The 25,902-nt window shown below is 36.8% G+C and overlaps 1 protein-coding gene across 3 annotated transcripts; it reads right to left on the reverse strand.

Annotated features, from left to right (window-relative positions):
• Window positions 1-21,595: 21,595 nt before the first annotated feature.
• LOC112176068 (2,3-bisphosphoglycerate-independent phosphoglycerate mutase) lies at window positions 21,596-24,220 on the reverse strand. Of its 3 annotated transcripts, none has more exons than XM_040512047.1 (5): window positions 24,196-24,220; window positions 22,948-23,006; window positions 22,309-22,501; window positions 22,124-22,219; window positions 21,596-21,921 (listed from the first exon to the last, which is right to left on the reverse strand). In XM_040512047.1, exons 3-5 carry the CDS (start codon window positions 22,429-22,431, stop codon window positions 21,745-21,747), a joined length of 396 nt encoding a protein of 131 aa, XP_040367981.1. In that variant the 5' UTR covers window positions 22,432-22,501; window positions 22,948-23,006; window positions 24,196-24,220; the 3' UTR covers window positions 21,596-21,744. The 3 variants fall into 3 exon arrangements, with proteins under 3 accessions (XP_040367981.1, XP_040367980.1, XP_040367979.1); XM_040512046.1 differs by lacking the exon at window positions 24,196-24,220 and adding an exon at window positions 23,580-23,640; XM_040512045.1 differs by lacking the exons at window positions 22,948-23,006; window positions 24,196-24,220 and adding an exon at window positions 23,580-23,606.
• Between the last annotated feature and the right edge of the window lie 1,682 nt (window positions 24,221-25,902).

Below are 25,902 nucleotides of genomic sequence, written 5' to 3' on the forward strand. Positions count from 1 at the left end.
CTTGCCCCATTGTAATTTTCTAATTATTAAAAAAAGTAAATCATATTTACATTATCAATATACAACACATTATCAATACACATAGATAAAAGCACTAATTTAGCAACCTACTACAGTACTAGTTAATTATTTGTCCATATAAAATATCATAATTCTATTATAAATGTATAATTTTAGAGATGTTACATTTTAAATAGGTTTATTATAGGTTTGTTTAGTCTATGTAAAAGTTTCATTCAAAAATATCATTTTATAAATGCAATTAATTTGATTTCTTTATTTTTAACTGAAATTTCCACCGAAATCGAAACTTTCTCCGAAATTTCCTTAAATTTGAAGTACCGTAATCGAAACCAAATTTTGAAACCTTACTTTGCACCTAAATTTGGCAAGGTGGACCCACAAGGTGTAATGAATGATTGTTGCTAATCAGTTGCTACATAAATGGATGACCGCTATTGAATGCCCGCGGCTTAATGAACGACGACCGCGATTGAATGTTGTTAGTCAAGTTCATAAATGTCAGTAGATGCGGGTGTTAAAATGATTCAGGATATTTAAAAGCCGCAGAGATTAAATCAGCCACTACAGAATAAATGACCGCTATTGAATGCCGGCGACGTAATGAATGACTACAATTGAATGGTGTTAATCAAGTTCATAAAGGCCATTAGATGAGGGTGTCACATGTTTCAAGTTTTTTAGATAACATAATAAACTAATTGTGTTGTCTGAATAGCATGAAAATCCATACTAGTTCATTTTTTTCCAGCTTTGAAAAATTCAAACAACAGATAATTGTTATATGAATAGACTAAGAAATTCTCTCTTTTAGTTGAAAAAATAAGACAACAAATTTATGTTGTATGAGTGAAACATGAACATTACTTCTCCTTGTGTGTCCAAAAATTATTTTTTGTTACCATGTAAGCTTATCAAATTGATGCCCTAACAAGCCGGTGCTTTTCCCCCACAGTCAAAACATCAAAAAGACATTTTCTGGCGCCTAGCTTTGTCTTGGCGTAGCAGCAACCCAGAGCACCAAACCTAGAGCAACGTCCCTGTCACGCCCCTGATTTTACACACATGAAAATCGATATATATAACCCCATAATTATATATGCGTGAACGTCCAGTCATCAATACAAAATACCTGGAATCTTTTTCCCCTTAACTTACACAGATATTGATGCCCTGAACCCTCAAAGTTAATATACACTCGTTCATAGAGTTATATATTACACAAGCATACGAATTAAATTGTCAACAACAAAATAAAACGTAAATGCAGCTCAGAGTTAACTATACAACGGAAGTCCTTATCGACGGTAAAGTTACAAAAATGGCTTCCTACCGTAAAGCTGCAAAGGCGCTACCTCAGCTTCAGCCCCGATTATCCTAACCTGCAGGATTAACCCCTACACCGTTTGAATAGTGTACCGGGTTGCCACACAACAAACCCGATAAACTTTTGCAAGCCCGTATGAGTAACTCAAACCACACACAACTCACGCCAAAAATAAGGAAAACAACTCACACTTTGATTCCTTAAAACACGAAATAAGGGAGAATAACTCACACTTTAATTTCCTTTCAAATCGAAATAAAAGAAAGCAACTCACACCTTGTTTCCTTTTAAAACGAAACATAGAAAACAACCCACACTTGAATTCTATCAATAAAACATAGAAAACAACTCACACCTTGATTTCTATCAATAAAACATAGAAAACAACTCACACCTTGAATTCTATCAGTAAAACATAGAAAACAACTCACACCTTGTTTCCTATCAAATGTACCATAATCGTACCATAGAAAGCAACTCACACCTTGATTTCTATCAGTAAAACATAGAAAACAACTCACACCTTGTTTCCTATCAAATGTACCATAATCGTACCATAGAAAGCAACTCACACCTTGATTTCTATCAAAACGTTAATAAGGAAAACAACTCACACCTTATCCCCTTAAAAACCATTAATAAGGAAGCAACTCACACCTTGTTCCCTAAAAATACGTAATGTCATGAGTTGTAAATAACCAATTCCCGTTACCCCATGAATTACCTATATGGCAGACAGATTAGAGCTCTAACTGAAAAACGTAACCACTCGTCCGGCCAAAGACGTGGTCACCTGATATTCTGCCCAAGGTCTCAGACCTTCGATCCTCGGGCCGCACTATCCCTTGGAGCAAAACATTAAAGGAGTCGCACAGGACCCAAAATGTTGCACAAATCACAACACTTTTGAAAACAATCGAAATCAACATTTCCATAATTATTGTTTTCCGAAAAGCCATAACACAAAACAATAAAAAGCATCAATTCATGCCTATTGTTTTCATACCCAAATCTCAACACTTTTCTCAAATCTCAACGCTTTTCAAAACAAATCGAAATCAATCATTTCCACAAATCATTTGTTTTCCAAAAGCCACACCCCAAAACAATAAAAAGCATCATTTCATGCATATTGTTTTCATAAATCCACAAACCACCAAAACATATATATTTCACGTAAACATATATCTACTAATACATGAATACGTATGTATATATATACATCCCATAATATATATATATATATACACACACATAGTCATCTACTTAAAAATGCCACTAATACCATCTATAGTTTGCAGTTAACTAAATAACTCTCAAAACAATAAGGGTATTCCCGTTCGTGAAATGAACTTCGTGAGATTACTCACCTCGAAACTCCCACTGCGTCTTCTATACAGAACCGAACTAACACTATCACCAACAACTCGTCCAATTCACCTTTAGAAGCACCTAATCACCAATGATCAAAATCAGTAACGATTCACATTTGATTTAAGTCTGAAACCCTTGTTTTGAACTAAAACAAGTCGAGGCAAAACCACATCCGAGACCTTCCAAAGTCTCTGGAATACGTCCACGATCGATGTGACCAAACCACAAGTCGATCGGACGCTCAAATCCTCACGGATAGAATAAATCGATCGGTATGAAACTGCAAAAATCATAACAATTCCATACGAACTCCAAAATTTGCATATTATATATCGAAACGCTTGTATCAACGAGTAGAACATATATAATACCAAAAATAGTTCATTAAGTGGCCGGAACACCGCCGGAACGCCGCCACAGACGGAGGCGCACCGCCGCCGGTCAAAACTCACTATTTCACAAAACTCCCAACATCAAAGTTCTTCATCTAAGCATGCTTGTGGATACTCATAACTAGCTCGAAGTCAGAAACAAGCATAAAGGGTCGAAAACTACCTCACAAGCCGTGAACAGTAATCCAATCCGAGTTGATCGAATTTTCACGTAAACCGGTCGAAACAAACACCAAGGATCGATCAGGGAGCTTGTTCTGAACTCAACCCAAGAAGCCTGAAGTCATGAGGTCGCCGGAGTTGTGTTTTCCGGCCGGGTCCGAAAACACAAGGCTGCACCACCTTGCAGCGCCGCCGTGGAGATGAATCGGCGCTAGAGAGCACCACAGAGACAACCAGACGGAGGAGGCGACCCCGCTGGCCAAGTTTCACGGCCGGAGACCGCCGCAGTTGGCCGGAAAAGTCGGGTCGGAATGCCTGGTTCGGGTCGGGTCAGTCGAAATTCTTTGATACTGAAGGTATCGACCGAGAGAGAAAAGGGAGAGAAAAAGGGTTTCCGGAAGAGGAAAGTGGAAAAAATGAAATATTTTTCTGATTTTTCCTATATATACTAAAATGGAAACTTCTTTCCATAGCCATAACTTCCTCATACGAACTCCGATTCTCGCGTTCCATATGTCCACGAACTCGTATCGACGCGCTCTACAACTTTCGTGAAGGAAGTTTTCGGAGAATCTCAACGTATCAAAAGTCAACCTTGAAACCCCCCCTAATTCCACACTTTACGAATAAAAATTCGTCCGAAACACTTCCGCTCCGTCCACGAGCCACGAAACCGTCCGATACCCATAATTTAAATTCCGGAAAATTCTCGGAAAATAAATACAAATTTCTGGGGCATCACAGTCCCATCCATTACCAATAACCCAACCCAGATTCCCTTGATTCCTCTCCATCAAAAGAGACGGAAGATTCCTTTGCACTCCCCGAGCTAAAAGAGACAGAAGATTCCTTTCTCAGAACAGCTAGAGTCTGAAGTATTCAGTATTGTTAATTGCATTGTAAGATCGTTCATCCTCTTAGGGTTTCTACGTCGATTGATTTCGTATTTTAGGGTTTTGTTGGGATATTGATTTGGTGGTTTTGCTAATTTCCTTTGAAATTAGATTGGGCTGTTAGGTCTTTTGTTGATATTCGTTCGTCATCACTGTACTATCTCCAGCTTCGAAGAAGCCGCTTTCAGAAGTCAATGGCGCGAAACGATGCCAACAATCAGGTATAGGGTCAGGATCGGGCGTTGATGGATCCTTGCGGCTGAGTGTGGGCTCGTAGGCGGATTTGGACTGGAGAGGAAGGAGAAGGAGGGGGAGAGGTGTTTTGGTACTATCGGAAGTGAAGCAGAGTATGGCAATGATGTTGAGGCTTCATTTGGGGAAAACAACTTGGATTTCAATGGCAGAGACATGTATATTTTGCTTTTCTCTCCCTGTTATTCAAATTTGAATTTTTTTTTTTTTGGTTATTGATTTCTGATTGATGATTTCTAATATTGAAGACATAGCCTTTAGCAAATATAGACTTACAGGTGTTTCAATTTACTGCAGGACAATCAGTGTTTCTTGTCTCTATTTATGAATTGGGTATCAAATTTATGTTCTTTACCGTCTGTAGGTGCATCCTAGATCGCTTGATTATTGATTATCTCTTTTGTGATTGTAATATGGATAGATTCTCTGCTCAAAATTCTCCATGGTTCATGCTAAAACAAGTGTTGGATAGGTTTCAATTTCTCATTCATTGTTTGTAGCAACTAATTTTGGTCTAGACTTTGGGATCTCCATTCTCTCCATCTTTTTAAGTATGCTACCAACGACAAGATATTAAAATGGGAGGTTCTAGTTGGACCTCCAAATTTGATATTTGGACCTCTCCTACTTATTAAACCTCCAATTCACTTTTTTGAATACTTATGGCACGTTTACTTACTTGGAATGAAAAATAATCATGAATCAGAGACAAGTGGAATGGGAGAAGAAAGGAATCGGTATTGATTCTGGAGGAATGATTCCTAAACCCATCTCCCCCCTTCGTAATCGAATTCCTGAGTATTCAGGAATCGATTCCTGATAAGGAGGTGGGGCATACATCCATTCTGATTCCTTCATGTGTTAGTAAACGCAGGAATTCTTTTACCCGGAATCATTCCGATTCCTTTATGTGTTAGTAAACGCAGGAATGTTTTTACCCCGTAATCATTCCTTTTCCTTCCAAGTAAGTAAACGTGCCCTTAAATAACTAAGTAGACCTCCTTAATTTTACCAAAACACCCTTGAACAATTAAATATGTATCTTCAACAATTTTTTTTTTTTCTTATCTCTATCAATTTAATCATGAAGAATTGTGTGAGTAAGCTGCATATATTTTTGGTGTACTTTCAGTGACGAAACAAAAAATGATTCTTGGAGGATCCGAACAAGTAGACAATTACAAACATTTTTCTATTAATCCAGATCATAGCTTTTTTTGTTTTTTTTTGCAATATGGATGGTTCTATAAAAGACTTTGGTTCTTAGAAAAATAATATATATACATCGATTAAATCTAATTATAAGCTTGGATCTTAATTAGTAATAACTACACCAAGATATTCAATAAATTTAGTTTAAGGAAATTTCAAATTAATATTGTTTTTAAATTACTTTTGTATTAAATGATAGGGCCCTGTATAGAAATTAATTATCTTTACTTAATTGTTTTAGGTAAATTATAAAGTTATATAGGTAACATAAGGAATATCGGGAAAAAATTGAATGTTATAGGGGAGGTAAGAAGAGTAGTTTTTTTTTCTCTTTATCCTTATTTGTCTTTGAGAAATTTTAAATACACACCCCAAACTACTTAATACACATCCCTATTATTTTATATTTTAAATCAGATTTTATAGATAGATTAAATGACCAAAATAGACATCTATATATTAAAAGAAAAATAATAATAATCATATCTTCCTTATATGATTATATAATTATAAGCACAATAAATTTCTATACATGCATCCTCATTTAAAACAATAATAAAGTTAGAAACCATCTAATTTAAATTTTTCTTAAATAAATTGTAATTAAATGGGGTGAGAAACCATATAATTTAGAATTTCAAAATCAGTGGCATTAAATGTTTTTAAAAGAAATCGCTTTACTCCCACTTTTAGTTTTTTTTTTTCTTCTAAAAGTTATGATTAGTCAATTTATTATTTAATATAAAAGATCGCAGGTATAAAACTTTGTAATTGTTAATTTGTTTGACCATCCAATGACAATTTCATAGTTCCGCCATTGTTGAAAAATTACTGATACAGTTTTGGTTGAATGTTCGACTCAAAATTTTATACTTTATCAATAAGGTGTTTGGTGGATGAGAACTCAAATAATACAAAACCTATTTCTAAGCATCTATTTGAAGGGACCAATAATGAATCCTTATGGATTTCCCAATAACTAAGACAAGTAATTAATATGGTCAGATATACTAATCAAATTAAATAGTAGCCTTAATGTTGTTAAATAATAGTGTATTTCATGGTTTGTTAGGATAAGGATATTTTAGGTAATTTGGGTAGTGTATTTAGTAAAATATTAGAATGAGAAATTAAATGGTAGGTGTATTGAGTAAGAAGTGTGTATTAAGTAATTAGAGGTATGTATTTAAAACTTCTCTTTGTCTTTTCATATAAGTTGACAAAATCTATTGATAATTAAAAAAAAATAGAGGTCCAAATATCAAATTCGGAGGTCCAACTTGAACCACCCTATTAAAATATCTTTTCTCTTTTGATTTTTGGTCACTTGGGTGGTTAGAAAGACAAATATGTCAAATATTGTCATTTGACAGGAGAAGCGAAATTTTGAAGGGAAATCAATAGATGCTTAAAGATACTTAGTTTGGTAAATTGTCTGCATTGCTGAACTATCTTTTTACTATGATTTTGAAGTTATTGTTGTACTAGTTTTGTTATCTAGATGCTAGGGACCATACATAAGGGTTCTAATTGTTGACAGCTTGGATCCTAATTCTTTGTTTTTTTTTGTTTTTTTTTTCTCTCTCTCTCTCTCTCTTCTTTTTCTCCCATTCCCGGCATTCACGGATAAGGGAAAGTTTCTATTAGCAGCACGGAGATACATGCATTGGTCACACACTGAGTACATAATATCACTTGATGCTGATGGCATGCATATCTTAAGGAAGCAATGCTTATGTGGGAAAATTAAGGTAAGGGATTGTAGTGAAGAGAGTTAAGGTGGAGGTTCCATGCAATATAGTTTCTTTGGTTTGATAAAGTTGTTTGTGCACTGCATATCAGGTCTAGTTTTTATTGGATGATAAAACATGAGAATGTCATCTGATTCAACTTATCTTCATATGTTGAGGACCGCCATATGTTTTTTTGGTTACAAGTTATAGGTTTGAGTTATGTACAAAGGTAGCTTCACAAAGAACGATTCTTGTTTGTTTTATTCAAAGAACTAGCCTTGAAATACCATTTTAGTTTGAAGTATCTGCCAAACCAAATTCTTGTTCTTCTTTAGTTTTTTATGAAAATCTATTAATCTATGATAGTTTCATTATCTGTGCTTGTTTAAATCAGCTTGGATATCTGCATTGATTTGCTAATGGTCAAGATATTGGCCGTTTCTTCAAGTGGAAACCGAATCAAGATATTGGGAAATGCTAATGGTCTTGACTTGCTGAAACGATGTGGGAATGATTCTATTGACGCCTCTGGAGTTGAATCTGAAACTTCAAGAAAGGTCAGCATCTCAAAGTGTCCACCTCTTTGTTATGTGTTATGGAATACTTTACTGATAATTTTAGGATCGTTATATACTTGAGTGCTTGCATGTCTAAATTCCCTTGTGTGCATTTTGCACTGTCTTCTTGCATTGTAAGACTTGTCACTACAGCATAGGTTATCCTAGTCTTGATATGATGATCTGCTACTAAAGACGTCACAAGAACATCCATTCTTTCAAGGGAAATGAAGCACGAATCAAAAGTTGATTCCTAGACTAAGTGTGGTCACCACAGTCTCTGGAGCCGCCGCCGTCCACAGCCAGCCTTGGGCTGGCGCATTCCATATCCATGACGCAATGGTTGGTGTCCATCATGGTGATGGTCCCCTAGGTAATGCTGCAGTTGCCAACTTTGCTTCCAACAGCGTTTCAGACGCTCAGGCCCAACCAAAACCTCATTGGTTGATTCTAAGATCTCTCGCTTATTCTACAAAGCCCGCTCCTTAGAAAAGTTTGGACTGAGACTATCTTACACAAAGGATACGAAAATACTCATTCTGTTCTTACATAGAATCCGAGAGGATTCTGTGGACCGATTCAACCAATTTGCGGACGTTTAAATATCCCATAATGTTGGTTGAGACATGCAAACACGTTGGTCACGTGTTGTGCCATTGTTCACTTGTAATGTTGTTTATGCTACACTCCTAGCACAAATCATATGGCGACGAGCTCACTCCCTGGATAATCTCATTCAGTTAATTGGACTTGACAATGCTAGAGAGTTTACATCGAAGCTTTCAATAATTATTATATGGGCTAAATACTGGTTACTACTCTGTGGTTTAGGTCCAAAATAAATTCAGTCCTTGGACTTCTAATTTCATCAAAAACACCCCTGCAGTTTCAATTTTGATCTAATAGGTCCAATATGTTAGTCTTCCGATAATTGAGTCATTTAACTTGTTGCTGTGGCTCATATATGGCCTATGTTTTATGATGTGGTGTTAAGGTGCCATGCATAGTCAATTTAGGAGTGGGTCTCACTATTAGAAATCTATCAAATAAAAAGTTTTTCATCAAATAATCCAACTATAAGTTGAACCCAGAGCAAAATATTAAAGAATTGGACCTATTAGATCAAAATTGAAAGTATAGGGCTGTTTTTCATGAAATTAGAAGTCCGGGGACTGAATTGATTTTGGACCTAAACCACAGGGTAGTAACCAGTATTTAGCCCTTATTATATATCACTGGGACTGATGTTGGACATCATATTCTTATGTACACACCAAAATGGTCTCAAGGAAACAACTACGATAGTAGCCAGGACATTGGTAATGCACACCAATCTCCCTAGATCCGCTTGGGTGATGCAATATATCATGCAGCTATGCTAATTCGTCTACAATCCATTACCACTCAATCTATCTCTATGTTACAACTAGTGACTGGGTACAAGTCTCTCGTACTTGCGCATATTTGAGTGTGTCATTTATGTGCCTATTGCGCCGCCATAAAGCACTATGGTAGGTCTTCACTAACGAATGGGAAAATACGTTAGATTTGAGACTCCAACTATCGTCCGCCACTTAATACCCTTACTAGGCGATCTCTTTACCGCTAGATTTGCGGATTATCACTTTGATGAGACAGTCTTCCTATCTTTAGGGGGAGATGAAAACATGGATGTTCAACATGAACGACATGAATTGTCGTGGTTTGTCCCCACTATGTTTCATCTTGATTCCCGCTAAAGTGACAAGATCACACATATCTGCTGCAAATGTGCCAGCAAGGATGGACGTCCCTACGAGAGGATGTAATGTCACCCTACACGGAGAGTGGCACTCTGGTGTTACAGGCCATGGCCCTAGTTAGGATGCATGGGAGGCCCATGGGTTCGAATGATACTTTGGCACAACTCAATCATTTGATTATCGACATCAAAATTTGTCTCATGAGAATGCTTTGGATTATGGTTATCATTGGGGGACTCCTCAACGACAGAACCTATTTCTGAGAATATATAGCTCTCTAACAAATTACACCAGTGTACGTGAGACGTGAGATAGAAACTCCGTCATGATTGAGATTATTCGCGCATTTCATTGTGCATGAGTTTGTTGAGTCCGATGATCAAAACAATGCTCCGTTGATGAATGAATGCCAATGTATAGAAAATTGGCCTATATGGAAAGATACGATCCAGGTTAAGTTGGATTCTCTAACGAAATTAAAGGAAAGTTTTTCAAGCCAGTGATACCGACACCTCCTAACATAAAACTTATTGACAAATGGGTCATCATTAGAAAGCGTGATGAGAAAAAGAAATTGTAATCTCGCCTTATGGAGTAAGACTTCTCAAAAAAAGGCCATGAAATCGACTACAGGAATACATCTTCTCTAGTAATGGATGTGATCACTACGTATCTCTATAGGGATCTAGATACGGAATATATAAGAAAGTTCCTGGTGGACTTCATTTTCCCAAGTGAAGTGGCTCTAGACCACGAAGCGCATTACAATGAGGTTGAAATACTTACTAAAGTGACTACTTGATCTGGAAGGGATATGTAAATGCACATGCATTTCTATGACAAGTTCCGAATTCTATCGCGGTTCATGTTGGTGACATGATCTTCATTGGAAACCCTTAAACACTTGAAATCCGAGTTTAAGATGAAGGATCTTGGGAGAACACGATTATGTTTTAGTTTGGAACTTGAGCACTGTGTTGATGGATGCTTAGGCCTTTTGACAAGGTCAAGCCTTCAAGCACGCCCATGATCGTCAGTAGTCTTGATCCTAGAAAAGGTCCTCTTCGTCCAAAGGATGATGACGAAGATTTGTTATGTAGTGCCACAAAAATTCGTTATTATTTTCCGAGGATTTTCGTGGCTCGTGGATGGAGCGGAAGCGTTTTGGATGAATTGTTATTCGAATTCGAAAAGTATGGTTTTGGGAGGGCGGGGGGGGGGTTGACTTTTTATACGTTGGGATTCTCCAAAAACTTCCTTCACCAAAGTCGTAGAGTGCGTCGAGTTCGTGGATATGTGAAATGAGAAAATCGGAGTTCGTATGAGAAAGTTATGAGTGATTGAAAATTGGGAAAATTCTATAAATAGGGGTTTCCATTTTCAGAAATTACTATTTATATTTTGGCAAGTTTCCCCTGTCGGAAAGTCTGAAGCTCTGTTCTTTCTCCTAAAACGCGACCGACCCGACCCTGACCCCCAATTCCGACCTGGCCAGCGTTCCTTTTTTGGAAGACCTCTACCGATGAAACCTGCACAGACATCTTCGCCTCCACCTTGCGGTCCTCTCTACGGCGGCCTATAGTGATGATTCTCACCCACGGCGGTGCTGCAAGGCGTGATTTGGAGTGCAGTCGGACCCGATCGGAATTCGTAGCTCCGGCGACTACACGGCTTCAAGCTTCCTGTTTTGAGTTCGTGGGCGCTTCCTCAAGTGATCCATGGTGTTTTTTTTGATCGATTCACGTTGGAATCGGATCAACTTAAGGTGACAGTTCACGGCGGCTTGTGGCGGCTATAGGCGGCGATCTAGGCCAAGTTGGCTTAAACCCCAGGTATTAAAGTTGATCTATTTGGTGTTCTTGACATTTTGGACGGTTGGATTAATCTAGTTTTGAGTTTTGGCCGGTGGTGGTTGTACCACTGACTTTGGCGGCGTACTGGCGGCCTTCCGGCCATATAATGGATAGTTTCTGGTTTTATATATCATCTACTCATTGATACGAGCATTTCGATATATAATACGTAATTTTTGGAGATCGTATGAATATGTTAGGGTTTTTACGGTTTCGGACAGTTCGATGATTCAATCCGTGAGGATCCGACTATCCTATCGACTTGTGATTTTGACATATCGATTGTAGAAGTATTCCAGAGACATTGGGTGGTCTCGGAAGTGGTTTAGCGTCGATTGACTTCACTTTGGGGATTTTAGTTCAAAACAGGGGTTTCGAACTTAAATCGTTTGTGAATTATTACCAAGTTGAGACCGTATGTGATTAGGTACTTGACAAAGTATTCTTGGACGGTTATTTTTTGGTTGGCTGCTTTGTTCTATATTGAAGACGCAGCAGGAATTTCGAGGTGAGTAAATCTCACGATATTTGTTATGAGCATAATTACCATATTATCTCGGAGTTATTAGGTTAACTATGACTATAGTTGGTAATAGTGGCATTCCTGAGTGGATGACTATGTATATATATATTTACGTGAAATATATATGTATTGGTGACTTCATTGTGATGTGAACAATAATTGAAATGAGTTCATTATTGCTCGAGAATGGTGAAATTGTGAATTGAGTTGTGATTGTAGAATTTCATGTGTTGAGATACCATGAGTCTAGTATGACCTTCTTAAGGGAGATTTAAGATATGGTAGCTTGTGTAGACATATATGTGTGATGAATCGATGACATCAGTATGATGAATCTTTGTGATGATTGTCATGTAAAGCTTGTATAGGAATATCTGTGTGATGAATCGATGACATCAGTATGATGAATCTTTGTGATGATTGTCATGTAAAGCTTGTGTAGGAACATCTGTGTGATGATTTGATGACATCAGTGTGATGAATCTTTGTGATGATTGTCATGTAAAGCTTGTGTAGGACTATCTGTGTAATGAATCGATGACATCAGTGAATGTTTGTGATGATTGATATCTGTGTGATGACCGGTGAAATCTGTGTGATGAGTTGGACGATTGCTATCTGTGTGACGACCAGTGATATCTGTGTGATGCTCTGTTGGATGATTGCTATATGTGTGATGACTGGTGAAATCTGTGTGATGAGTTGGACGATTGCTATCTATGTGATGACCGGTAATATCTGTGTGATGATCAGTTGGCTGATTGCTATCTGTGTGATGACCATCAGTGTGATGACTGCTCGGTAGCGAAGTTGAATTGTTATTAAGTTAACAAAGATCGAGAAGACTGCGGTGATGGTCGGAGCTACCTATGGATGTCAGAATGTGGGGTTATGATGATTACTATGGCTTGAATTGCTTGTCTTAATGTGACCTCCTGAACTAAACTATACGTAGGGGTTACTATGAACTGTTTTGCCTGTTTTGAATTGTGATTGTCGTGTTTTCTTCTTGATTTTATTGATTTATGATTTGATTGATCTTAAAGGCCATAGTGATGACGATTTAGCTCTGTGTGAGGATAGGAAGGTGATTCATTGTTTTCACCTTTGATGTCATGTTGATGACAAAGGCTTCCCGTGGGAAGGAAATGAGTGTGATCTTTGTGACTCGCCGTTGTGTGTTAAAGGATTTCCAAACATTACTTGAGGTTTTGTTTGACCGGAATTTGTGTAATTGGATGCTAGGTTGAGAATCTGAGCATGTGGTTTTAGTCATGAGTTGACCTACATAAGTATGTTATGGAAGATTATGAAACAGATGGTTGTAGTTGTAAGTTATGTGCTTATCGTTGTTTAGGTTTAGGTGACTTCAGAATGTGTTTTCTGCTTTGTGGTTTTAAGTTTACTCATACGGGCTTGCAAAAGATTACCGGGTTTGTTGTGTGGCAACCTGCAGGTCAGTATAATCGTGGTTGATGCTGAGGTAACGCCATTTGCAGCTTTATGGTAAGAAGCCATTTTTGTGACTTTACCATTATTAAGACTTCCACTTGCAGTGAGCTCTGAGGAGCATTTACGTTTTATTTTGTTGTTGACAATTTAATTCGTAAGCTTTTGTAATATATAAGCTTGTGTATATTAACTTTGAGGGTTCAGGTCATCAGTATGTACTTGGTTTAAAAGGGAAAAAGTTTCCAGGTATTTTGTATTGATGATTGAACGATCACGCATGTATAATTATGGGATTATATATCGATTTTTTATTTGTGTTAAAAATCAGGGGCGTGACATTTAAAGGCAGAAGTGCCCTACTTGAGTGCAATAGGCTCATTATTGTAGTTATACAAAATGCACAAGGCCGGACATCTCATTTGCAGTGAATTTGTTAGCTAGATATAGCTATACGCCAACACGACGTTGTTGGACTGGAGATATGGACTTGTTCTATCCCTATAGAGAGATGATGGATTCGGACCCATCATACACCAAGAACGCCGCCAACACTGGCCCAAAACGACATTAGTGTTTTGGTAAGTTTTGCTGATGCTGGGTATCTCTCTTACCCACATAAAGGTCGTTCTCAAACTGATTATGTGTTCACCATAGATAAGACAGTGATATCTTGAAGGTCTATAAAGCAGACCCTAGTTGCTATATCTTCGAACCATGCAAATATTATTGCTCTTCACGAAGTGTTTTGTGAATGTATATGGATTGGATCTATAATTAAGCATGTTCGAAGCAATTGTGGTTTAAAGTCTACCACAGATGAGCATACGAGCATTTATGAGGATAACGCCACTTGCATTGAGCAAATGAAGTAAGGCTACATTAAAGGCAACACCAAGCATCATCAGCAACAACAGACTCTCCTCAAGATCAAAGTGAACAAAGTTCGATCTGAGGACAGTATGGCAGACTTGTTTACAAAGTCATTGCCTAAATCTACTTTCAAGAATAATGTTGGTAGCATCGTTTGCAGACTTGTTTACAAAGTCATTGCCTAAATCCTCTCATTAGGGGGAGATGCAGACATCAAGGAGAGATGTGTACATGTATGGTCTCAAAACGTGAATGATGTGTTGTGCTCTTTTCCTCCTTCGGCCGAGGTTATTTTTGTCCCACTGGATTTTTGTTACTTAGCAAGGTTTTTGACGAGGTAATGAGAGGAGCACCACGTTTGGGCGACACAAGGGGGAGTGCTTAAGGACAACTAATTTGTGTGTCTAGCCCAAACTATGATTACTTTTCTGAGTTGTAATAGGGTTAGCCTTACCAATATCTAAGGAGATATTCTATTCATTGTATGATTCAGTTTCCTTGTAAGACTTGGATTCTTTGCTTGTAATCCTCTATATAAAGAGGCCTCAATTATTAATGAAAGCACAATTCATTCTCCCAAATTCTCTCTATTGTTCTCTGCAACCCTTTTTCCTAAAGCATAAACTATTTATATCTTCTTCTTTTTAATAAATTTTGCTATTTTTATAATGAAAATATTTTCTTACATAGTTTCAGACTAGTTATTATTAAGAGAAGTAGATTGATTTCCACATATAGCTAGATATACCTATCAAGAACTCTTATCGGGTTTCTCTATATGGAACATTGGAATTACGTTTCCAATTGTGATTATTAGTTTTCACTTTTCAATGTGTAGTTGATTTTCACTTATAGTTTGTTTTAACTCTCAAATACAGGTTTCTCTATATGGAACACTGGAGTTACATTTCCAAGTATGGAAGAGAGTTGAGTTTTCAGTGTAATAGTTATGTTGTGGTCCGCAGTTGGGTATAAGAATAAGATGGTTCATCTTTCTTTTCGATAGGGACAAAGTTTGGATTGAATTTAGGAGTTAGGACTTTGGAGAGAAAAAAGTATTTCAATATCTACCAATGAATGCTGGACTTTTAGCAAGATTTCTCCTAAAGCTGCGAAGAATATTTTGCATCTTTTTAAATTTTTTTCAAAAGCTTCTTGTCAACATATGAAGTGATCAACTATAGCAAGACTAATCAACAACTAGAGTAATCAAAAAGAATAATTCCTAGTGGGAGAAAGTCTACCTTCTTTATGAAAAACAAAAATCAAACACACTTCCTTAGTTTTCCTCCCTCTTCTCTATGGGCAGATCTAGATCTATATTGATATGGATCATTGGCTTGAGAGTTAGGGAAGGCACCTATCTACAATATTTCCATGGATCTTCCCTCTTCTGACACTTTATGCCTCTCATCTTGGCCTCTCCTTTCGAGTCTGCTCCATTACAACATAGACGGTAATTTCCGACCATCAAAAATTGGTCGGAAATAGCATCTTTGGTCAAAAATACATTTTTCCTACGAAAAAGTCATCATTGGAAGTAGTCGGAAATACCTTGGTAGGAAATAATTTTCTTCCAACCAACCATCGTAAATTCCTGTAGGAAATGGCCATCGGATTTTGGTCTTCTTTTGGTCGGAATTAATGTTTGTTTCATCCAAAAATAAGTCGATGGAATTAATTTTTTCTGTTGGAAATAATTGTATTTCTGATGAATTAGTTGCGACCACAATTTTCACCGGAATATATATTTTCGGTGACGTTTTTTCGACCACTCATTTTGTTGGAATAACTGTTTCCAATGAATATTAATTTTCCGACCACAAAGGTTGTCAGAAAACTTTTTCTACGACATGTCTTCGACTAACAACGTCAGAATAAATATTTCCAACTAATGTTGGATCATAATTCATATATATATTTGTGCCCTAAAACATGGAAATTACTTGTACTAATCTTATTCCATGTTTTGTAGAAAATCTTAACAAAAGGAGAAAAAAGTGAAATTCCAGCGAATTTTCCATCCACCCCCCTTTTGGGGGTACAAGTACTTCGTGAAGCAATCCCATAATAATATGTTTAAATGGAGCAGTGAAGGCATTAACCATAAAGTATAGATGCTAAGGATGCAGTTTGATCATTCCTTTGTCCGGAAATTACAAGGGAAGTCCACAAAACTTTTTGGGAGATCTTTTCCGGCGACTTACTTGGAGTTTTTCTCAAAGGTTGTTGATCAATCTAGAAGATATGATGTCATAGAGTATGCCCATCCAAAAACATGGCAATAGCAAGTCATACATAGTCTAAGAAAGAAGTTTCAGAAGTAAAAAATGAATCCTACAAAGTCTACCAAAGTGACTCCCGGCGCTAACTTTAGGGTTTTTGTCAAGAAGAAGGGTCTGGCAATATCATGCGCCACATGAACCTTAATGTCTCTTGTTGCTTTGAACAGTTTGTCATCCATCTCTAGAAACCTTCCTACAATTGAAGCAACATTGATAATTGTGTTCTTTACCTCCAAGGTTGATGGTATGTTACGCAACTTCACCCAAAAAAACAGTTCATCCATCAGAATTGTAGTGGGGGATTCCAAGCCATCATATTCATTGATGATGACCGGTGCTTGCTAAAAATACCACAGTCCTCCTTGCAATACCTTGTTCCTATCCTTGTGCAGATCAAATGAGATAACAAAGCATTTATGTGCTATCTCCTAGACCTTGAATGCAGCATTGAAAACTTAGACGCGCTTGAAATGTCGCTGCAGATCCAACGTCGTAAACGGCTTCGAAGTGAGAGGCTCTGCAAGGAGGTATGCCTAAGAAACTCGCCGAATATCCGTTACTGACATCTTGGAGATATCCACTACATCGTTTCCAACAAGAGCTAGCGACTATGCAAAGTCATTGATCGTTCCAGGGTGAGAGTGGTAGAGAAGCAAAAGCAGTGTTTAGTGTTTTGGGCGTCAGAGTGGGGCCTAGGGCTTTTTATATATTTCAATCATTAGGGTTATATATATATATATATATATATATATATATATATATATATATATATATATATTCTTTTTCACGTTCTCCATTTCGCCTTAAATAAGGTTTAATCTTCACTTGCAAATTTCGTTTTCTTGATGACGATTAACGTCTAACTTTTGTAGTAACTAGTAAAGCAGCAAAGAGAAAAGAATAAGGTGGATTGCAAATTAAAAATTGTAAATTTCATTCTTCAAGGAAAAATAGTTATTTGGTTTAAGTGAAATTTTGTTTCAATCAAGTAGAGATTAATATATGGAAAATGGTTACTTGAAATTTTATTAATAGATATACCATTATTAATAGAACCCACTCTGTCAGCCAAAATGTGGATGAACTAACATAAATATCCTTTCATTATAGGTTAATATAAAATAATTTTTAATACGAATGATTTTTTTTTTTTTAGTAAAGCCTCTGGGGCGAAATAATATATTCATCACAAGTCAGAATAGGTCGTTACATGCCCTTCTGCTGCCATTTAAGGACATAGACAGACAAGAAGATAGTGGTAGTACCTACAGTAGTACATAGAAATAGACCTACTCATTATACATTCAAATATGTAGAGGTAGCAAGGATCCTTCATTGGTACTACGTCGGAGGTACTAGAGATCTAGGTTCCTAATACAAGGAAATTTATTGTAATTAGACAAAAAAACTAAAAACATAGGGTTGGGCCAAGGGCCTAAACCCAAGTCCAAATTAAAAATGGACTGGGGCAGAACCCCAGCCCAAAATTTCGAAGCCCAATATGGTAGTCACCAAGGAAATCACTCCAAGCCCATCATCCTGATTCGGGCCAGTCCATCGTCTCCTCCCATCATCCCCGTTGTACGTGGCAGTCCGGCCGAGTTCCGTCGGGCCCATGTCGCCATGATTCGCACCGCCACGCCATCTCATCCCCTCAATCCGAAATGTCCCGAGCCATGCCGCCGCAACCTACATCACCATGGAACACCATCCTTGATCCAGGCCTCGCAACCCCACATGGCCATCGATCCAGACCCATGGCTCCGTCAATCCAAGAAACCATCAACGGGGATTGATTATTGGCCTGTACAGCACGACAACCGCCTTCGCCACCATCCCAGCCGAAGCATCTGACAAAACCTGAGAAAATCCCCCCGACGAAGTCCTATGGGCAATAGATATCGATCTCCCGTCCAACAGCAAACCCCATAACGGAGGTGAGGCTGGAGGCTAGCCCAAACGTCCGGGCGCCACCAGACAAGAACAATTTTGCAATGCGGAGTAAGCCCGGAATTAGGGTTTCTTTAGGTGAGAGAGAATTTGCAATTATATTTATACGAATGACATTAATTATGGTAAATAACAAACTGATAAATAAATAAAAAATTCAAAAAAAGAAGAAAAATGTTAAGAATAACTTCTCATCCTACATTCTTAAGATATAACTTCTCAATCTCACTATCTACATATATAACTTCTCACAACCTACATATATAACTTTCTTTCTTTTTTTTAAATTCAAAAAGTACAAATAAATATAAAAAATAAAAATAAAATTATGATGCATGTGTCAATAAAGAATAGTATAGTTGTATACATTATTAGTACTATATTTAAGAGGAAAGACATTGTTAGCCAAAGTGGGTGTGAAAATACTCGAATATCCTCGCACCATAAATTATTTTAAATTAATTTTTAATAAATAAGGGATACAAATGCAATTAACAAAATAATAAAAAAGACAAAATTACATAAAAAAAAATTAAAATAAAAACTACCGCATGATATGCACACTACTATCCATTATTTGTAAATAATATTTTATTTTTTGTCTCTTTTCTTAAATAAATTTTAGGACTAAATACTGTTTAGTCATTGAGCTTTTAACCATAAAATACTTCAATCCCTGACCTTTTAATTTCACACGTTTAGTCCCTGTACTTCAAAATTTCAGACCAATAGGTCCTTGCAGTCTAAACGTCGCTGCAAAATGTCTATTATGCCCTCAGTTTTTTTTAAAAACAAATTTATTCCTTTCTTTTTTTATTATTTATTCTTTTTTCTTTATTTTATTTGTTCTTTTTTTTTTCAAATAGAAAGAAAGAAAGGGAAAAAAAAGAAAAAAATAAACAGAAAGAAAGAAAGGGAAAAAAATTCCTTTTCCAAAAAAAATAAAATAATTAATTAATTAATTAAAACTGAGGGCATAATAGACATTTCGCCGCAACTTTTAGACTGCAAGGACCTATTGGTCTGAAATTTTGAAGTACAGGGACTAAACGTGTGAAATTAGAAGGTCAGGGACTGAAGTGTTTTATGGTTAAAAGCTCAAGGACTAAACAGTATTTAGTCCTAAATTTTATTATTTTTCTAACTAGGTTCATAAACTCTCGCAAGCGTACGAATCGTTATCAAGTAAGGGAAGTATTAAAACCTTGATTATCGTACCTTGGGGATTAGGTATTGGACCTAACCGAGGTAATTGGCACTAGAATAACTTAAAAGCATACAATGAAAAATAAAAATAAAATAAAGTAAAATAATATTCACAAGGCACCAAGCCTCGGCAATGCTCGGCTTAGCTCACACTAAGCCTAATCAAAGCCACTAACTTGTAACCCAAATGAGTTATGCACAATGGAAGCTAGAATTTTGTTTGGGAGTTTTGAATTGGGAATTAACTAAATTAAATGCAAACTAAAATAAAAGCAAACAACTAATCATCAAGCAAGAAATTAAAATTCGGATTTCAAATTAATGGGAACATGGGAGTGTCGGGTGATTCACACTAACTATCTTGCAAATATCGATGTCAATTTCACAAATGCATGCATTTCCTATATGTGTTGAGTCCCGTATCTAGTACCGGTTAAGGCTACTAAACCAATTATCCTTTCGGTGTATTGATTATGCCGGTTAAGGCCACAATTAACTCTCTAATTTGGGCATTACACCGGTCAAGGCCGCAATATCCAAAATTAGAGGCCTAGAGAGCAAGATAATAGAGACTCAAGTAAGTTTAGCTACAATTAAGCTAGCTAATGGTCACCACACTCAAATCCTAGATGCCACAAGACTAATAAGTTGTCAATTTATCAATCTATTCATCACAATTGCCCACAACATAATTTCAAAGGGTGACAAAGCCTAGAAACATGCTTCTAAGGACCAATAATTCGGATTTAAAGCATACACAATGGAAATTGCATTTATTTCATTTAAAGCATCAATATTTACACAAGATGAGTTAGGGCTTCACAACCCTAACTCCCAAAATTGAACTACTCATTACCCATACTCAAATACATCATCCAATATATAAGAAATTAAGAGAAATGATAGAGGAGAGAGGGAACACAAATTAAGCTCACAATTTGCTATAGGCAAACATGAATCCAACTTGATATTAAGCCCCCACTCTTTACCAAAGCCAAAATCCCTTGTGGTGATGAAGCCTTGATGATGTGAAGTGAAAGCCCTTTGATTTTTCCTTAAAATTTCTTGAGAAAAATGGTTGAGAATGGTATTGGAAAGTGAGAGAAATAGGAGACTAGAGAGGGAGGTGGGTCGCGGCTATGTTGGAGGAGAGGATGGAAAATATGGATCTGGGGTCTGCCGATACTGTAGGGTTATATGGCTATGTTTGGTATGGCTGGGCTTTTCAAAAAAGCTGGATTTTGCTTATTTCTGAGAATAAGTGGTTGAAAAGCAAAGTAGCTAAGTGTTTAGTAAACTGGCTTTTTATAAGAGCTGTCAGTGGCAAAAGCAGTGGCAAAGTGTTTGGTAAACTCAAACTGGCTTGTGCTTTTTGTTTGTGGAATGAACAAATTGGACATAAGAGATTATTTTGCCTTGATTGTTTAGTAATACAACGTTATTATTTTTAATCTTTATTATGTCCTTATTAATTTTTGTTAACTTTCAATTTTTATAAATCATGGTGACCATATGATTAATATTAGACAATTTTAAGAATAAGAAATTTTTTAATTTCAGTGAAAAATGATTTCAAATTCAAGGGAATTTTGAAATTTTTTTGGTGTAGTTTTGTATTATGGATAAATAAGAAATAGACCATCAAATTCAAGGGAAAGATGATGTCTCAAGAAAAGAAAAAACTAAAAAGCAAAGCAATATTTACACACCTTCAATCTAAAAAGACATTAGTTTGTAACAAACTTGGATATTCATGTTTAGGGCAAGAAATGCTATTTGGAAAGCAGAAAATAGCAAAAATCCATTTTCATCTCAACTGTTATGTCATCTCCAAATCCCAGTACTCTCACAGCAGCTGTGAGCAAACATAGTTTTTCAAACTTATTTAACAAAAATAAGGGAAGTCAATGCCTCTTTGAATGGGCATTTGTAACCTAACATCAAAATTTAGGAAATAATAGAGTGAGAATTCTTTTCCCTATGTTCTCTTGGGAAGGGGCCTCAAATCCATGCAGATTGATCATAGTTGCAGCAACATTGGCAAGACCACCACTAGGAAGATCCTTGCGGAACCGAAAACCAGGTGCCAGTCCGTGGCCTCCAATAGCAATGGGAACCTTAACAAAGAAAAACAAAACCATAAATTAAAACCTGGAAAGTGGACAGTAATTTTGATGACTGAATACAATAATCAGTAGGTTTCTTTTCATTTTTCAACTTGATTAAATATAAAACCATCAGATATCCATATCAAAAATTCGTCACCATTTCTTCAAAACTAACTTTAAAGACAATTACAGAAAACTATAGCAATCATACCTTGACAGCTTGATCAGCAGCCTTGCAAGCAACAATTGTGGCCTCAATGTCACCAGTATGCCGCACCATGTCCCCATTGGGTAGGTTAACACGTACCTAAATATAAAAGAATGTAATTATATAGCACTCTGGATAAATAAAATCTGCCAAAAATACTTGCATATCAGATGGCTATTTTTTATTACCTGTTCAAACTTCTTGCTCAGAATAGCATCCCTTGCCTTTTCAACAATCTCCAATGCCTTCATCTTTGGCTGGATGTTGAATGAGATTCCACTATCACTTGGAATTTCCACATATTCCTCCATTTCAGGGTTAAAGCATCCAGAGCGATTCCCATTCCAGAAGAAAGTAACGTGGCCAAATTTTACAGTCTCACTGTGCATACAAAAAACAAGAGAAAGTAAAGAAAAGGGTCAAATGAGTAGGAAGCCTAAAATTCAAAGAGGAAGGAAGAGTTCAAATAAGAGAAAATTTGTTAAATTTTATTTTACCGAAACCAAATTTTGTTTGAGTAAAAACAAGCTTCAAGAAAAATAAACTAAATTTGAACATTAACATGCAAACCATGATTTATATCAGCATGCAAACTAATTAGGAAAAAACTCCAAACCATCGGGCACATGCTTTTGAGAAAAACAAGTCAGTCCAACACATAACCAACAAGTCAGAGAGAGAAAAACAAGAACTGTTATTAACCCCTGATGTACATAACCAACAGTCAGTCCAACACATCTTGATAGACTCATTTCTGACTAACTGCCAACCCTTTGGGGTACTGACTTTAGTATGTGAAACTTGGACTGAGCATAAGGTCAAATTACCAGTTGCTTTGATGATTTTCTCATCAATTTTGCAGTTGAAGTGATTCCAACTATTCCACCTAAGCAAAGAGAAGAGAACTGATTAATACCACAAGTGACAAGTCCTTTCGAACGAATTGAAAAGGTTAGGAAAAAGATAGTTGAAGTTCCACATATTAACGATGGGTAGGATATCGAAACTTAAGAATTTAGCACAAAATAAACGGTTTTCATGTTATATCCAAAACTCCAAGTATTCCACGGTAAAAATTAAACCAGGGATTATAGACATGAGATACTGGTCTTACTAGAAAGAGATGATAGCAAAACGAGATCGAAACATACATAATTAGAAGGTGATAAAAAAAATTAAAAAATATTCTTATTCTTCTTATACCGCCATAGGAATTCGAGATTCAAGGATTGACATTAACTAGAAACAATGCAAAAACTTCCATAAAAACAATTCTTAAAGGAACGAATTAAACAGATTTTTTTTTTTTTTCCTTTCTATTTTTCTAGAGAACAGCAATATCCCAATTTACTAAGTTAAGGTTCTGATATTCTAATCTGACTACTAAAGAATCCAAGAATTTATATGGCATGGAAGCTGTGACCACTAAAACAAGAGAGAGAATGCTTAGATGTGTTACCCCATGGGAGGAGTCACTCCAAGCCCATTAGCATCTGCCACCATCATTCTTGTTATCGATGAAGCATAAACACCCATTAACATCGGTTGTGGTGATATGAATGAGCATACCATCATCACCGTCATTACAATCATCCTCGTTGTCACTGCACCATCACCGCCACTTAACCATACACAAAAATAGCTCAATCATATCCAAACACTGAACACCAGGATAACAAAGTCTCAAATCTCTGAATTGAGCCGAGCTCCCATCAGATCAGGTACCAAACGTTTAATTTCTGTACCCAAATGCACTCTTCTACTTCAATTAAGAAATCTCAAACAAGAAACCACATACAACAGAAACAAAAATTTAACAATTTTTCAGAAAACCCATTGATTGCTGCAATAGCATTGATCATGCTTATGGAGTCATCGAATTTGATGCTCCTCCTGTTCATTCTTCTGTATTCATCCCAACTGATGAAACCCAATTGAAATTACTGATAGTTCATCACAGCCCATACAAATTCACTTAACCATTTTGCTAAACATTCCCATCACTACGAAAATCAAAACAAATATAACACCCATTTGATTAAAGATAAGAACGAAGCAGAGGAAGAAAGACTGACTTGCTCCTCCTTCCAGATGCGGCGACTGATGCAGTGTTAGATGCGGCGACTGATGCGGCGATCTGAGGAGTTACCAGCACCAACTTATGCGGCGTTCTGCGGCGACTGATGCGGCCAGAGGAGGATCGAGAGACGTTGCGGCACTGTGATAAGAGGAGGATCGACTGATGCAGTGATCTGTGGTCAGAGGAGGATCGAGAGACTGATGGAGGATCGAGAGAGATGCGGCCCAGCGTTGAGAGGCTGATCAATTGAGAGTTTCATGGCAGATGAGTGTAATTGATTCAACCAACGGAGGGTAGTAACCGGGATTTCAAAAAATTCATTAATGAACAGTAAAGACCGCTGCAGTGCTCGCCAGCTTCTGGCTTCTAAAAGCAGGGGGGAGACGGCTTCTCCTTTTCGATAGAAGCTGGGGCAGCTTTTGAAATAAGCTGAGGATAAGCTGCGTTACCAAACGCTTATTGCTCTTCTGCTTATAAGCGGGGGAGCAAAAAAGCCCCCCCCCCCCCAAACATAGCCTATGTGGTTGCAAAGAATATGGAATAGATGAGGCCACGTGGCAAGAAAGGAGAGGGAGAGGAAAGAAAATCAGTGCGTGAAGAAGAGGATGGACGAGATGAGAATCATGATTTAATTAAACCATGGGTGCCACATGTCAAAGCTGAATTGGTTTTCAACCAATTATATACAAATCTGCACGTGCATGCAATGTTGCTCAACTCTCTTACTTAATTAATCAAATTAATGATTAATTAACCAAATCAATGGTTAATCAATCAAATCAGCGATTAATTAACACTTTTCTTCAATTTCCTCCCTCTACTTGTAATTTCACGCACATACCCATAACTATGCGTAATATCCTTATGCTTCTTTCTTGGCTTTGACTTTAGTTGACCACATCGGCAATTTGTCTTTTTGTCGATAATTCCAATTAACTCCAATTTCGCACAACTTCTTCCGAAATCCACAACTCCGCTTATTTACTACAATATAAATAAAAGTGGATTAATTACATAATAATTGACATGAGGATTAGCTTAATTATAGTGTTTTAGATATAATTACACGTATATAAATGCGTGTAATCATTTTTTAACAAAAATATTTTCTTACACATACAGAGCATGTGGTTTCAGACTAGTTATTATTAAGAGAAGTAGATTGATTTTCATATATAGCTAGATTTAGCTCTCAAGAACTCTTATCGGATTTCTCTATATGGAACATTAGAATTACGTTTCCAAGTGTAATAGTTGATTCACATATAGTTAGTTTCAGCTCTAGAGAAGTCTTATCATGTTTTTTTTTGGTCAAATAGAGAAGTCTTATCAGGTTTCTCTATACAAAACATTGGAGTTACGTTTCCAAGTGTAAGAAGGAGTTGAGTTTTCAGTGTAATAGTTATTTTGTGGTCCCCGGTTGGTATAAGAGTAAGATGGTTCATCTTTCTTTTCAGTAGGGACAAAGTTTGGATTGAATTATTATGAGATGTGTTTGACATTTGGGGATTCTAAGGTATTGTGAATGATTTCCACTGTGTATTTAGCATGGCTGCTTTGCTTATATAGGGTTAAGGGTTTAGGTGAATCTCCGATTATGATGGTAGGAACGTTACCCCTTCTTTTTGCTAGTTGGTTAGTGAGCGGCGGTGAGGGAGCTCTCCTGCAACCCCCTTTTGATTTTTCTTTTCTGTTTTCTCCT

This window comes from Rosa chinensis, chromosome 7, assembly GCF_002994745.2.
Source record: "Rosa chinensis cultivar Old Blush chromosome 7, RchiOBHm-V2, whole genome shotgun sequence".
NCBI lineage: Eukaryota > Viridiplantae > Streptophyta > Magnoliopsida > Rosales > Rosaceae > Rosa > Rosa chinensis.